Raw genomic sequence first — 14,230 nt, 5'->3', positions numbered from 1 at the left:
AAGTTCATTTGACACCTTCCAGTCCTTTGACCTTCATAGAGCCACCCCACACCCAGACCAGAATCCAGAGGGGAGAGGAGGCTACTTTACAGTAGAAAAGAAGCAGCAGATGTGTGAGGAAGAGCTGGGGGCCCCCTGGCTTGGGGGGCTGGAGGGGGGGCCACAGATCACCTGGGCTCCTGGGCTCCCATTAATGAGCCTTCCCTCTTGCCCAGCTTTCCCCCCACGTCGACCCCCTTACTCAGCCAGCATTTTGTTCCTTGGCAGAACCGTCTGCGGGGCTCATCTTTCTTCCCAGATATAGGAAGAGCCCTGTGGTTTGGGGAGTGCTGGCCACTGAGAGCCCTGCCACCCAGCTTGGCTGGTACAGGGACTAGGGGAGACTGTGCCACAGCCAGCCAGGGCTAGAGCTGGCCTGGGGCTTGGATCTACACCTCCCTCCTACCAGGCCCCACTCTCTGTCTTTCCCTCTGTAGTGTCTTCTCCACCTCTCAATGCCCTCACCTTTTATCTATGTAAAATCAAGCTGTGTGCCTGTTATGGTGGTGGTCCCTGCCTAAGACCCCTGCTCTTCCCTTAGAGCCTGATGATTCCCACTCCATTAATGCTGAGATCCTCAAACATGCTCAGGAGTAGGGCATTGGGAGGTCACAGGCTCCTTTGCAAAGCATGTTGGAATATGTATTTAGTTCCATCATGAGAATTTACCAGGAAATAAGACAACTGCATGATATGTGCGGAGAATAAAATCAGTCACATATGGGAGAACTAAGCTGAGAATCAGTACCCGTTTGTTCATCTTGCCAGCTCCCAGATGGCAGAAGGCCCCTTAGACATTTAAATAAGATTCAGAGAGAAAACTTCAAGATAGAGGCAGTGAACTTGATTCAGGGTCACAGCCTGAGCGGCCTGCCAGGACCAGGAGGACCCTAAAGTCAGAGAACCGGGCAGTGGGACTGTGCAGAATAGCGATCACCCACAGGGGGCAGCATTGAGCCACTCCATGCCAGCCCATTAATGCAGTGAGGGAAGAGGCTCAGGACCGCTAGCCCTGATTTTTCAAGAGAGGCAAGAAATCCAGATTTCTTTTGTGTATGAAAATCTCCTAATTTCAAAGTTGGCAAATGAACACTGAGGGTCAAACAAAGCAAGCCTGCATCCTATGGCTTAGGTTTTTGAAATTTTGAGAACATCACATGGATTTATGTAGTGGCATGCTTGATCCAGGCAAGGAACCCTGGTGTTCCCTGGAGCTGAGTTTGAGAGCCCCACTGAATAGGGTCCTGGGCTCCGGGAAGTCAGGGGTCTGGCGTTCTGCTTCAGCTAGTTGCTGAGGGAGGGCTGGGAGAGGGACTGAGGAGGCAGGCCCTTGTGACCCGTGTTGTCGCCCTCCCTTCCCTACACCAACCCTTTTGTGTTTCAGAGGCCCCTCGGTTTGAGTCCATCATGGAGGACGTGGAGGTGGGGACTGGGGAAACCGCCCGCTTTGCTGTGGTGGTTGAGGGGAAACCACTGCCGGACATCCTGTGGTACAAGGTCAGCGGGTAATGAAGGCCTCAGCGGAGTTCTAGCACGGGGCTGGCTGGAGCCCGGGGGTAGGGGAAGTGGGATTTCCTGGGGACATGGTTGGGGACCAGGAGGCTTGGCAGGAGGGGAGCCCAGACAGAGAAGAGCAGAGATTTTTCCAGAGGTGTAATTAGGAGAAGGAAGTGGGACCTGGGGGAGCAGGCTGAGGCTGGTGGGGGTTTGAGGAACCAGGGGACAAACTAGGGGCTGCAGGCTATCAATGCAAGTTAAGTCTGGAGCCAGTTCTGGGTTCTGTGGGAAGCAAGGCCTCCAGGGCAGAGATAATGCTGGGCCCTGGGGTAGAGAGGTTCCTGGCCCCGAAGTAGGGATGAGACTGGGTCTCTGGCATGGAGGTGAAACCAGACCTGGGCGGGAGGTGACAGCCAACTCTGCAGGATGAGGCGCTGCTGACCGAGAGCAGCCATGTGAGCTTCGTGTATGAGGAGAACGAGTGTTCCCTGGTGGTGCTCAGCACGGGGCCCCAGGATGGAGGCGTCTATACCTGCACCGCCCAGAACCTGGCTGGCAATGTCTCCTGCAAGGCAGAGTTGGCTGTGCATTCAGGTGGGCTCGGGTTCAAAGGGAGAAGGGCAAAGCATTCACCCCAGGAATCCGATGTGGGCCCCTGGCCCTTCACTCCTTCACCACTGTATCCTCCAGCCCCAGTGCCCTGCCTCAGGCCAACATTCCTGTTCCCGTTCTGTGCCTCCATGTGCCCTGCCTGCCTGGTCTCTGCCCTCCTTCCCCTCTTGCTGTCCCCACCTAACACCAGGTATCTCTTCCCCAGCTCAGACAGCTATGGAGGTGGAGGCAGAAGGGGAAGATGAGGAGCAGCGAGGAAGGAGACTCAGCGACTTTTATGACATCCACCAGGAGATTGGCAGGTGTGGGGATGGGAGGAGGTGTGGTGTCTGGGGGCCAAGAGAGACTGGGTCTGAGGCGAGGAGGGCACGGAGAGCCGGGGCTGCAGCAAAGCCTGAGCCCTGTCCCCTCCCTGTGTCATCACCCAGGGGTTCCTTCTCATACCTGCGACGCGTGGTGGAGCGTAGCTCTGGCCTGGAGTTTGCAGCCAAGTTCATCCCTAGCCAGGCCAAGCCAAAGGTATCAGCATGGCGGGAGGCCCGGCTGCTGGCCCGGCTCCAGCATGACTGTGTCCTCTACTTCCATGAAGCCTTCGAGAGGCGTCGAGGACTGGTCATTGTCACTGAGTTGTATCCTGGGACAGGCGGGGTGGGTGGGGTCTCATGGCCTGAATTGGTCCTTGTGACAGCCAGTTAGCAACAGGTTTTTCACTTTGCAGAGCCGTCCCATTGACAGTTGGGAGGGGCAGTTCACCTTTACAAAATGTTCCCACTGACAACTGAGAGTTCTGGAGGCATCTTATAAGTACCTCACAGGGTGGAGTTTCAAGACTTCAGGGAAAACCAACATTTTTTTTATCCCATTTAAAAAAAATCTTAAACTTAGTACTTTGTGTACCTGGCAGTGTTCTAAGAGTTTTACAAATATTAACCTAAATCCCCGTGTACACCTATCTCATGGGATTTTTTTATCCCCACTTTTTGGATAATGAAACTGAGGTCTCATTAGGTTACATAACTCCCCTGAGAAGGTGTGTGATTTTTATCACAAAATGCAGCCTAGCACAGTCTATCTGAACATTTGATGAGCATCAGTACTTGGCTTTATTTGGGAAGCTGTTTTCATAAAGAATGTGTTTTATCCTTTCATGAGAGCTGTGATTACACAGAGGCACACTTTGATAAGGATGCTGGGTGGTCAGCTTGTCACTCCCAGTAGCAGGGTGACTTTGCCCTTCACACTAGCCTCCCAGTCTGCACTGTTAGACCCCAAACCTCAGTAGAATGACCAATAACTGTATGTCATGGACCTTTGGGTCATGATCAAATAGTCAAGTCAAAATTCTGCTCTAACTTGATCCTTACAAATACTACAGGGTGGGCAAGAGAAAATATCATCCCCATTTTACAACGTAAGCTCACAGAGGTTAGCTAACTTGCCTGAGATCTCACAGCAAGTAGGAATTCAAGCAGGGTTGTCCTATCTATGTACCCAGATGAGAGGAGGAAGGTGAAGACATAGTCACTAACTAGTACCAGGTGTGTTTTAAGGGGAAGGAGCTGAGCTGGGATCTGACTTGAGCTCTGGAGGTGGGTGGAAGGCACTGCCCAGGGAGGGTCTGGCAGTTGGCACTGGTCACTGTTCTCCTTGACCTGGGACATAGATGCACCGAGGAGCTGTTGGAACGAATGGCCAGGAAACCCATCGTGTGTGAGTCTGAGGTGAGGGCAGTGGGTGGTAAGGGGTCAGGTTGGGCCGTTCACCCACCTGAGCTCTGAGAACTGAGGGGTGGGTCCTGGGCATGCCATCTATGCCCATGGATGGGCCAGGGGAAGTGGTGGAGAGTGCTGTTGGGCAAGCAGCAGAGCCTTTTGCCCCCACTGGACCAGATACTCACCCTAGGACTTGCACTGTCTTCTGTAAATCTCAACAGACACCCCCTGGCCCCTAAATCTTTTGGTTCCCAGTCTTCCTCATATAAACATTCCTCAAGCATTTCTCCCAGGAGCCCCATCTAGACTCTATTGAGTCTTACTGTTGTCCTGCCATGTACAGCTGTACAAATTGTGCACTGCACAATTCTACTTATAATATAAATGGCTCCCTCCTAGAATTGTGCTGTGTCCAACCTGTGCAGCTGTACATGGAGGTTCTGGATCTCAGAAACTTCAAAGTTTTGTTTCAACCTCTTCCACCAGCCATCTGTAGGCCACTTCCCAGGCACCGCCTGACCTCTTGCCACAGCCCTAGTGGTGATCAGATGTAATATCCCACCCTTTCCCTATGGACTCTGGGCCTTCTGTTTCCACAGATTCGGACCTACATGAGACAGGTACTGGAAGGAATATGCTACCTGCACCAGCATCATGTGCTACACCTGGATGTCAAGGTAAGGGGCAGGGAGCAGGCAGACTCTCTAGGGGCCAGGCAGTGGGGATCTTCCCCTCTTCACTCAGCTCCCATGCCTTACCTTGTGTCCTGCAGCCTGAGAACCTGCTGGTATGGGATGGTGCGGAGGGTGAAGAGCAGGTACGGATCTGTGACTTTGGGAACGCCCAGGAGCTGACTCTGGGAGAGCCCCAGTACTGCCAGTATGGCACACCTGAGTTCGTGGCACCTGAGATTGTCAACCAGACCCCTGTGTCTGGAGTCACTGACATCTGGTAATGTTGACATACTGGGCTGCTGGAGTTGGCCCTTAGTGCCATACTGGGGACCTCGCAGAGAGGAGCTTTACTAGCCCAGATTCTTTCTCTGACATGTAGCCTCATGGCATTGCTCACAGGGTCTGTTGTTGATTTTGCTACCTACCCCTCACCAATGAGGCCTGACCTAGTCACTCAAGACCTCAGCCCTGTCAGTCCTTGGCTCCTTGGCTCCCCTGGGTGCTGCGCCTCCCCCTCTGTAGCCACCTTGCCTCCTCCCAGTGAGGAAGGCATGGCCCCTTGGTCCCCAGACTCCTCTGGGCTTCCTGTGCTGGCCCTGCCATGACTCTTGGCTCCTCCAGGGATGTCTGGACTCCAGGTTCAGAGTCCTCCCTGTAGGAGACATCCATGTGCCCACCTGTCCATGGCACTGTTCACACAGAGGACACCCCTCACTAAATGAGCAGTAGGAGGGAACATTTAACTTCCAGTGGGAGGGGGGCTATCCTATCCTCTTACCTGTCCACTCTCCTTTTCCCACAGGCCTGTGGGCGTCGTTGCCTTCCTCTGGTAAGGACCCCTCTGCACTCAAGACCCCAATCTCCAACAGTGTCCTGGCAGGCCCACCTCTACCATTTGCGTGGCCTGGGGCAGGAAAGCAGGTGGAGGCCTGCAGCCCACCCCTTGTCTTCCACACCCCTGCTCCTTCCTGCATTGCAAGAGGCATCATGCACGTGAACGTGGACACCCCAGTCTGTGTGTCTAAGCTGTCTCCACCGCCACACCCCTCCATAACGGTGGTCACACTGGTGGCATGATTGGGAGGCTGGACAGAGAGGCCAGTGCAGGCTCACTTAGGGAACTGCAAGGTCCTGTGTGTCCAGAACAGGGACTAGAAGCAGAGGCTGAGTCTCGGTGGACATATCGCCTTGGCGCCACCTCCCAGGCCTCTGCTGGAAGAGGGACAGAACAAGTCCTCTGAGGTGTGGGCTCTGGGCAGAGACCTGGTTGCCGGTGTCCTGAGGCAGTACTGCCTCCCTGCCTGTCGGGGGTGGGGACAAGACAGACAGGAATCTGAAAGACTACCATCTGCCCCATTCACCCAGCTTCTGCCTTCCCCAGAGCCCTGGGGCCTCCACCTGTCCTCAGCCCTGTGTTCCCACTGGCACCTCAGGTCACCTCTGCCTCAGCCCCAGGGCCCTGCCCACCTCTTACACCAGTCCTCTCCATCCCTACAGTCTGACAGGAATCTCCCCTTTTGTTGGGGAAAATGATCGGACAACATTAATGAACATCCGAAACTACAATGTGGCCTTTGAGGAGACCACATTCCTGAGCCTGAGCAGGGAGGCCCGGGGCTTCCTCATCAAAGTGCTGGTGCAGGACAGGCTGTGAGTACGAGGCCCTGAGAAGCCCCCACCTGCAGAGTCCCCTCATGCCACCCTCTACTCCTGCCTAAGCCTCTGCCTTTAGACATTCAATCCCCCAACTCCTCAGAGGCCCCATTTCCCCAAACATTTATTGAGTGAACGAACGATAAATCCCTTCTTCATCCTCCTTCCTTTACAGGAGGCCTACCGCAGAAGAGACTCTAGAACATCCTTGGCTCAAAGTGAGTTCAGTCCGGTAATGTAGTGATAGAGACGATAAAAAGAGAAAGAATGTTATTTATTGAGTGCCTACTGTGTGCAGTAGCCATGATAGGCATTTTATATACATATAAAGTCTATTGGCCTCACAATAATTCTGCAAAGGAAGGTATTACTCTCATCTTCTTGATGAGGAAACTGAGGCCCAAGCTGGGGTATCATGGTCTTCAAGGCATAGGCATGGACCTCCCTATCCTGGGGGTTCTCATTAGGATTCTCCCTGGATTCTTAAGACCAGCCTTGTCCTCCTCACTCCCATATGCCCACCTCTGTCCTATGCTGGCCCAATGCACTGCAGTTGGTGGGTTGTGTGGCTGGCTTGGCTTCTTGGTTTTGAGCTCCATGTGGGCAGAATTCTCACTCATTCACCTTTAAACCCCAATACCACAGGGCATAGCTCCAGGCAGGGGTTGGGGAGTCAGCAAATGACCCAGAAAGAGAAACTAAATAAACTACCCGTTTAGTGCTGTGCTGGGTCAACTGAAGGCTGAGGTCACTCTGGTATCTGTCCTTGGAGCATAAGACTTATTTCAGAAATGATCAGAAATGAGCTCCTAAAAGAACAGCCTGGGTGGGTGGCTGAGGGAAGCATCTGTCTTGGTCTGGCCTACCAAGGCTCCAGATGTTTGGGGTGCTGGCTCTACATGGAGACAAATGATAAGATAGGGAGAAGGGCCCTGGCCCAGAGGCCTAGGCAGGTCTTCCAGGGCAGCCGGTGTACCAGGACAGGGCCTTGAGCCCTGTGGCATAAGCTCTGAAGCCCACCTGAGGAACCACCAATTTTCTGCCTTTCCACTTAGGTTCAGGTAATTTGTCCATACGTGGGCACCTTGGCAGTTGTGACAGATTCAGGGAAAGGGGACCCCAGGAGCCCAGACTCCATACTGCTCAGTCCATTCTCCCCTCCTGTGGGCTTTGTACTGCCAGAGGGTCTAGGTTGATGGAGGACTTTCCCTCAGGCCTTCTTTGCTGGGTTTGCAGACACAGGCAAAGGGTGCAGAGGTGAGCACAGATCACCTGAAGCTATTCCTCTCCCGGCGGAGGTGGCAGGTGAGTTGGCCTGGGTGCTGCCTCTGTGCTTTCCACCTTCTCATTCTGCAGCCTTCTCTCCTTAACCCTCCCTTTTTCCAGTCATGCACCTTTAACCTCGTGTTCATCCATCCTCATCCATTTTTTTATTCTCTCAACTCTGGCTTCCTTCCTATCCCCTGACCCTCTGCCTGCCTTAGTCCTTCTCCCTGGGGTGAGGTAGGCCTGAGTAGGTCAGTCTGGTGCCATGGGTCCCTCAGGTCTGACTCTAGGACCCTGTCTCCAGCGCTCTCAGATCAGCTACAAATGCCACCTGGTGCTGCGCCCCATCCCTGAGCTGCTGCGGGCACCCCCAGAGCGGGTGTGGGTGACCGTGCCCAGAAGACAACCCCCCAGTGGGGGGCTCTCATCCTCCTCCGACTCTGAAGAGGAAGAGCTGGAGGAGCTGCCCTCAGTGCCCCAGCCACTGCAGCCTGAGTTCTCTGGCTCCCGGGTGTCACTCACTGACATTCCCACTGAGGATGAGGCCCTGGGGGCCCCAGAGGCTGCAGCAGCCACCCCCATGGACTGGCAGGAGCAGGGAAGGGTCCCCTGTCTGGACCAGGAGGCCACCAGTCTTCAGGGCCTCCCCTCCCCAGGCCAGGAGTCCCTGGCTGGGCCCAGCCCCCAGCGGAGAGAGCTCCGGAGGGGCAGCTCAGCTGAGAGCGCCCTGCCCCGGGCCGGGCCGGGGGAGCCGGGCCGGGGCCTGCACAAGGCAGCCTCTGTGGAGCTGCCTCAGCGCCGGAGTCCCAGCCCAGGAGCCACCCGCCTGACCCGGGGAGGTCTGGGTGAGGCTGAGTATGCCCAGAGGCTGCAGGCTCTGCGCCAGCGGTTGCTTCGGGGAGGCCCTGAGGATGGCAAGGTTAGCGGCCTCAGGGGCCCCCTGCTAGAGAGCCTGGGGGGCTGTGCTCGGGACCCCCGGCTGGCACGGGCTGCCTCCAGTGAGGCAGCACCCCACCACCAACCCCCACCCGAGACACGGGGCCTGCAGAAGAGCAGCAGCTTCTCGCAGGGTGAGACAGAGCCCAGGGGCCGGCACCGCCGTGCTGGGGCACCCCTGGAGATCCCTGTGGCCCGGCTTGGGGCCTGCAGGCTACAGGAGTCTCCTTCCTTGTCTGCCCTCAGCGAGGCCCAGTCACCCAGCTCTGCGGAGCCCAGTGCCCCCAAACCCACTGCCCGTAAATCCTCAGAACCTCCTGCCTCCACAGTCAGTGATGCTCCCGAGCCCTCGGCACCCGAGCCTACCCAAAAGAAGGCCGCAGAGTCCGTGCCAGCACTAGCACCAGCCCCCAAGCTTACACAGCGCCCTGTGGCTCTGCAAACGCTAGCGCCCCCGCTCACACCCTATGCCCAGATCATGCAGACGCTCCAGCTGGCAGACCACACGCAAGGCCCCCCGCAGGGCCCTGCCTCTCCCCAGTCGGAGCCCAAGCCCCACCCGGCTGTGTTCGCTCGAGTGGCCTCCCCACCGCCGGGAGCCTCCCAGAAGCGCGCGCCTTCGGCCGGGCCTCCCACTCTGCTAGCCGAGAAAGCCCAGGTGCCCACGGTGCGCACGGTGCCCCGCAGGCCAGGTAGCGGTCCCAGCAGCAGCATCGAGAACCTGGAGTCAGAGGCTGTGTTCGAGGCCAAGTTCAAGCGCAGCCGTGAGTCGCCCCTGTCGCGGGGGCTGCGGCTGCTGAGCCGCTCGCGGTCCGAAGAGCGCGGCCCCTTCCGCGGGGCTGAGGAGGATGGCATGTACCGGCCCAGCCCGGCGGGAACACCGCTGGAGCTAGTGCGACGGCCTGAGCGCTCCCGCTCCGTGCAGGACCTGAGGGCGGTCGGGGAGCCGGGCCTCGTCCGCCGCCTCTCGCTGTCGCTGTCCCAGCGCCTGCGGCGGACCCCGCCCGCACAGCGCCACCCGGCCTGGGAGGCCCGCAGTGGCGACGGGGAGAGTTCGGAGGGTGGCAGCTCGGCGCGGGGCTCCCCGGTGCTGACGGTGCGCAGGAGGCTCAGCTCCACGCTGGAGCGGCTGTCGAGCCGGCTGCAGCGCAGCGGCAGCAGCGAGGACTCGGGAGGCGCGTCGGGCCGCAGCACGCCGCTGTTCGGAAGGCTGCGCAGGGCCACGTCCGAGGGCGAGAGTCTGCGGCGCCTCGGGCTCCCGCAAAACCAGCTGGCTGCCCAGGCCGGGGCCACCACGCCTTCTGCAGAGTCCCTGGGCTCCGAAGCCAGCGCCACGTCGGGCTCCTCAGGTGAGGAGGGGCAGAGTAGCAGGTGAATGTGTGAACACATGCGGATGGGGTAAGGGTGCAAGGCTGGGATGACGGGTACAGAGCTCAGAAGAGGAGTGCGCTGGAGAGAAGCTCTGGAAGGAGGAGAGGGCTGAGGGGGTGCTGGAGGGCCCAGGATGGAGCAAGCCTGGCTGAGGGGCAGAGGCTGGCAAGGGAGCAGGCCAGGGTGGAGACCAGAAGTTCTCTACCCCTCTGGGCTGCTGGTTGCAGGGAGGTGGGAACTTGCTGGTACCCACTGAGCAAGTGCTCATGGGCCTGGGTCTTCCCAGCTCCTGGGGAAAGGCGAAGCCGGCTGCGCTGGGGACTCTCTAAGCTGAGGAAGGACAAGGGGTTATCACAGCCAAGCCTCTCCGCCAGCGATCAAGAGGATTTGGGTCACCAGTATGTGCGCAGTGAATCAGGTAATCTAGGCCCTCTGGGTAAGTAGCCCCCTCCCCGCCTTAGGGGCAGTTGTAGCCGGGTGAGAGATGGACCACAGGGAGGAGCCAGGCAGTGGTGGAAGGAGCCTGGAGTCAGGAAAACAACAATAACAATACTAGCAGCAGCTGCCACTAATTAGCAACACCACGTGTCCTATTAAGCACTTTATAAGAACTCAACCCTTCCTCCTTGTTTAGGAAATATTCTTGTCATTCCTATTTCACAGATGAGGAAACAGAGGCTTAGCCACACTAAGTAGCTTGTCCAAGTCGCAGAGCTGGTAGTAGTGGGGCAGCCAGAGAGCTGGACTATATGACCCTCTGCAGCCAGACCCCAGAGCTGACTTTGGGACACCATATTTGTGACTTTCTTTGGCTAGCCTCCTTCCTCCTGGGAGATCCCAGAAGGTCTCTAACTGGGAAGGAGCTCAGGATAGGGCTCCTCTGCCCCTACCGTCCCCTCCAGATGTGTATAGGCTTGAACATACACACAAAGACACTCTTTCTCTCCCATCCTGGAGGCCCCTAATCTGGACTGTGCCCCCAATTCTCCATTTCTCTACATCCCTGAATACCTGGTTGCCCTGCCCTGTCCTGCTGCCCCCAGAGAAGGCACTTCTGCATAGACAAGGGGCCTCAGGGCTCTGTGCTGGTGGGACGGACTTGGAATATGCCCCGGTCTGTTTTTCTGCCTGAGTGTCCTGGGCTGCAGGGATTGAGGTATTCTCCAACGGGGGCCACCCTGGTCCCCCACCTGAAGAAGGGGTATTACTCAAGGACTACCAGCAAAGGCTTGGGAAGGCTGTTTTCCAGAGTGGCATGGAGGAGGAGGAGGCCCACCAAGCCAGTCTGCTTGCAGGCCCCCCTCCAGTCACCAGTTCTGTGCTTCCCTGGCTTCCAGATGAAACTCCTCAGAACCAGTCCAGCAGTGCCTCAGCTGGGCTTGGGGTGACTGTGTCCTGCAGGGGCATTGGGTAGGAGGGCAGAGGTGTCTTCCCATGAGCCAGTGGGCAGTGGGGGCTGCAGTAAGTGAAGAGGAGGGAGGGAGGCCTGCTGGGGGTGTGTGTGGGGTACAAAGCTGGAGAAGGATGGGGAAAGAGGGAGAGAGAGAGAGAGAAGCCAGCCCAGAGACCCGGGGACAGCTGATCCCTTCCCACTTGGGGCTTCCCTCCCAGCTCTGGTTTGCTTGTGCAGCTGATTTCCTGTTGAGACAGTGTTACCTTAATCCAGCCTCTCCCCCTCCCTGAAAGAAGAAAGCTGTTTCTTGTCCACTTTACCAACCAGGGTTGGCCCAGGGGAATGGAAGTGGGACTGGCAGAGCTGGGCTGGAGTTACCTTTCTCTTCTCCTCCTGGCCTCTCTCTTTCCCTGCCTACCTGGTTCCCTCACTTAGGCTGGAGGTAGCCATTGATGAAACTATATTTACCTCATGTTGTTGGCACCTCAGTGTGGGACCCCTTTGGGGGGAACACTGGGGTACAGTGAAAGAGGGGCATGCTGCTGTCCTGACCACCCACTCCTAACAAGCTTTCCTCCCCGGCCCAGCTCATCCCCACTCCTATCCCTCCCAGTTCTTCAGACAGGCAGCAGCTGGGGCTCCCAGAGGGAGCTCCCCCTGTCTCTTGTCCCCTCCAAAGCTCTCACCAGTGAGCCAACCTGAGGAGTGTGTAGAAGGTTTAGGACTATCTCCCTAGAACCCAGGTGGGACAAGGAGTGAGAGAGGCTAACACACTTCTGGAGTCTGCCCCTGGTTTTCCTTGACTTCACATCTTTTAAGACTGAACGTTTTGATTGAATATTATGTTCAATCCTGCAAGTCTCAGCGCAGGTCACCAGTTCCTCTCACTTGTCCTGTGGTATCCCAGAGGGAGCGGGTATTACAAGATCTTAACCATGATGGTTTTTCAATATTTGTTATTTATTTTATTTATCAAATGTTTATAGAACACTTACTGAGTGCCAGGCCCTGCTCTAGGAGATTTACAAACATATGGGGTAGCTACCAAGCATCTTCAATAGTCAGTGAAAAGATAAGATAGTGCTACATGCAGTGAGTGTCCAGAGAAAGTGATGCTCACCCCAAAGAAAATTCTCAAAGGTGTGGCATGGGGTTCTACTTCTCTTATCAGCGAAGAGACAACCTCTCATTCTGCTCCCTGCCCTCAGCACCAGCTCTCACATGCACCTCCCCTTCCTTGGTGGTAAGCAAAACAGGGTCCCTGCAGCCCAGACCAGGGAGGCTGTCTGTGCTCTCCCTGCAGACTTTCCCCCAGTCTTCCACATCAAACTCAAGGACCAGGTGCTGCTGGAGGGAGAGGCAGCCACTCTGCTTTGCCTGCCTGCAGCCTGCCCTGCACCCCACATCTCCTGGATGAAAGGTAAGGAGGTCACTTCTTCCACAGAGCAAAGATTTAGGCAATGGTCCCAAGGCCAGGGGATGCTTGGTGGGAGGTAGCAACCGAGAGAGCCTGGAGGGCCAGGTGTGCTGCTTCACTCAGCAGCCCCTCTGGCTCCCTCCTGCCCCCAGACAAGCAGTCCCTGCGGTCAGAGCCTTCTGTGATCATTGTGTCCTGCAAAGATGGACGGCAGTTGCTGAGCATCCCCCGGGCGGGCAAGCGGCATGCCGGACTCTATGAGTGCTCAGCCACCAACGTGCTAGGCAGCATCACCAGCTCCTGTACTGTGGCTGTGGCTCGTAAGCTGGGGACAGGGACCAAGGCGGGCAGTGATGGGGGATGGTGGGGCCGGGCATGATTGGCCCTGAGCTAGGGCACAGGGGCTCTCAAGGGCTCCCCTCCTCTTGCCAGGTGTTCCAGGAAAGCTAGCTCCTCCTGAAGTGCCCCAAACCTACCAGGACACAGCACTGGTGCTGTGGAAGCCAGGAGACAGCCGGGCACCTTGCACGTACACGCTGGAGCGGCGGGTGGATGGTGAGGGACAAGGCAGGCTGGTGCAAGGAGTGGGGGAAGGTGGAAGGCAGAGATGCCCGGGAGACAAATACCCTCCCTGGCTTCCTCACAGATGGTACTGGGAGCTTGGGCCACCCTGGCTGTGGCCTCAGCCCCTCCTTCCATGCTGCCTATAGGGGAGTCTGCCTGGCATCCCGTGACCTCAGGAATCCCCAACTGTTACTACAACGTGACCCAGCTGCCAGTTGGTGTGACTGTGAGGTTCCGTGTAGCCTGTGCCAACCGTGCTGGGCAAGGGCCTTTCAGCAACCCTTCTGAGAAGGTCCTCGTCAAGGGCATGCAAGGTCAGCAGGAGAGGGTGGTGGAGTGTGGCCAGAGTTGGAAGGGGACCCTGAGCCCGGGGTCCACCCCCTCCTTAGAGCACCATGGTTTTGCCCCTGGGATGCCATGGTGATGATTTTCTTTGTCTCAATTTAGATTCCTCAGCTCTGCCATCTGCTCCTCACCAAGAAGCCCCTGTTACCTCAGGGCCAGCCAGGGCCCCACCTCCTGACTCTCCTACCTCACTGGCCCCAAGCCCCGCCCCAGCTCCTGCTTCCCCAGTCCACCAGTTAGCTACTCTCAGCCCCTCATCTCCCCCAACTTCTCCTAGCCAGGCCTTGTCCTCACTCAAGGCTGTGGGTCCACCACCCCAAACACCCCCACGAAAGCACAGGGGTCTGCAGGCTGCTCAGCAAGCAGAGCCCACCCCACCCAGTGCCCAGGCCACCCCAAGCGAACCCAAGTCTTCCGTTCCCGACACTGGGACCCTGACCCCAGCCTCTATCCCTCAAGAGGTCAAACCAGCGTCTTCCTCTACTCCCCTGTATATGGTGACCTCCTTTGTGTCTGCACCACCAGCCACTGAGCCCCCAGCCCCTGAGCCCCCTCCGGAGCCCACCAAGGTGACTGTGCGGAGCCTCAGCCCAGCCAAGGAGGTGGTCAGCTCCCCTGGGGGTGGCCCCCCCAGCTCTCCCAGACCAGAGGGCACTGCTCTTCGACAGGGTCCCCCTCAGAAACCCTACACCTTCCTAGAGGAGAAGGCCAGGCAAGTGGGGATGGGATCGGGAAGGGGTGAGGACTAGGT

At 57.3% G+C, this 14,230-nt stretch overlaps 1 protein-coding gene across 9 annotated transcripts in view; it reads left to right on the top strand.

Annotated features, from left to right (window-relative positions):
- The window catches only part of SPEG (striated muscle enriched protein kinase), a 54,524-nt gene that overhangs the window by 36,740 nt on the left and 3,554 nt on the right, over positions 1–14,230 (top strand). For 7 of the 9 annotated variants that reach the window (XM_037016086.2, XM_017652910.3, XM_037016093.2 and 4 more), the window contains 18 exons: positions 1,424–1,536; positions 1,962–2,130; positions 2,354–2,450; positions 2,577–2,777; positions 3,812–3,869; positions 4,460–4,537; positions 4,633–4,811; positions 5,337–5,363; positions 6,032–6,184; positions 6,363–6,405; positions 7,424–7,492; positions 7,758–9,738; positions 10,047–10,178; positions 12,457–12,573; positions 12,723–12,890; positions 13,003–13,125; positions 13,281–13,448; positions 13,582–14,191. In XM_037016086.2, the coding sequence (XP_036871981.2) occupies positions 1,424–1,536; positions 1,962–2,130; positions 2,354–2,450; positions 2,577–2,777; positions 3,812–3,869; positions 4,460–4,537; positions 4,633–4,811; positions 5,337–5,363; positions 6,032–6,184; positions 6,363–6,405; positions 7,424–7,492; positions 7,758–9,738; positions 10,047–10,178; positions 12,457–12,573; positions 12,723–12,890; positions 13,003–13,125; positions 13,281–13,448; positions 13,582–14,191 (4,486 nt within the window). Of the gene's footprint in view, positions 1–1,423; positions 1,537–1,961; positions 2,131–2,353; positions 2,451–2,576; positions 2,778–3,811; positions 3,870–4,459; positions 4,538–4,632; positions 4,812–5,336; positions 5,364–6,031; positions 6,185–6,362; positions 6,406–7,423; positions 7,493–7,757; positions 9,739–10,046; positions 10,179–12,456; positions 12,574–12,722; positions 12,891–13,002; positions 13,126–13,280; positions 13,449–13,581; positions 14,192–14,230 lie in introns of those variants that run through there. The other 2 variants (XM_037016089.2, XM_037016096.2) reach the window with 2 other exon arrangements.

The sequence above is a fragment of the Manis javanica genome, chromosome 12 (genome assembly GCF_040802235.1).
Source record: "Manis javanica isolate MJ-LG chromosome 12, MJ_LKY, whole genome shotgun sequence".
Lineage (NCBI taxonomy): Eukaryota > Metazoa > Chordata > Mammalia > Pholidota > Manidae > Manis > Manis javanica.
Note: the sequence above shows the minus strand (reverse complement) of the source record. Positions and strands in the feature narration are given on the sequence as shown.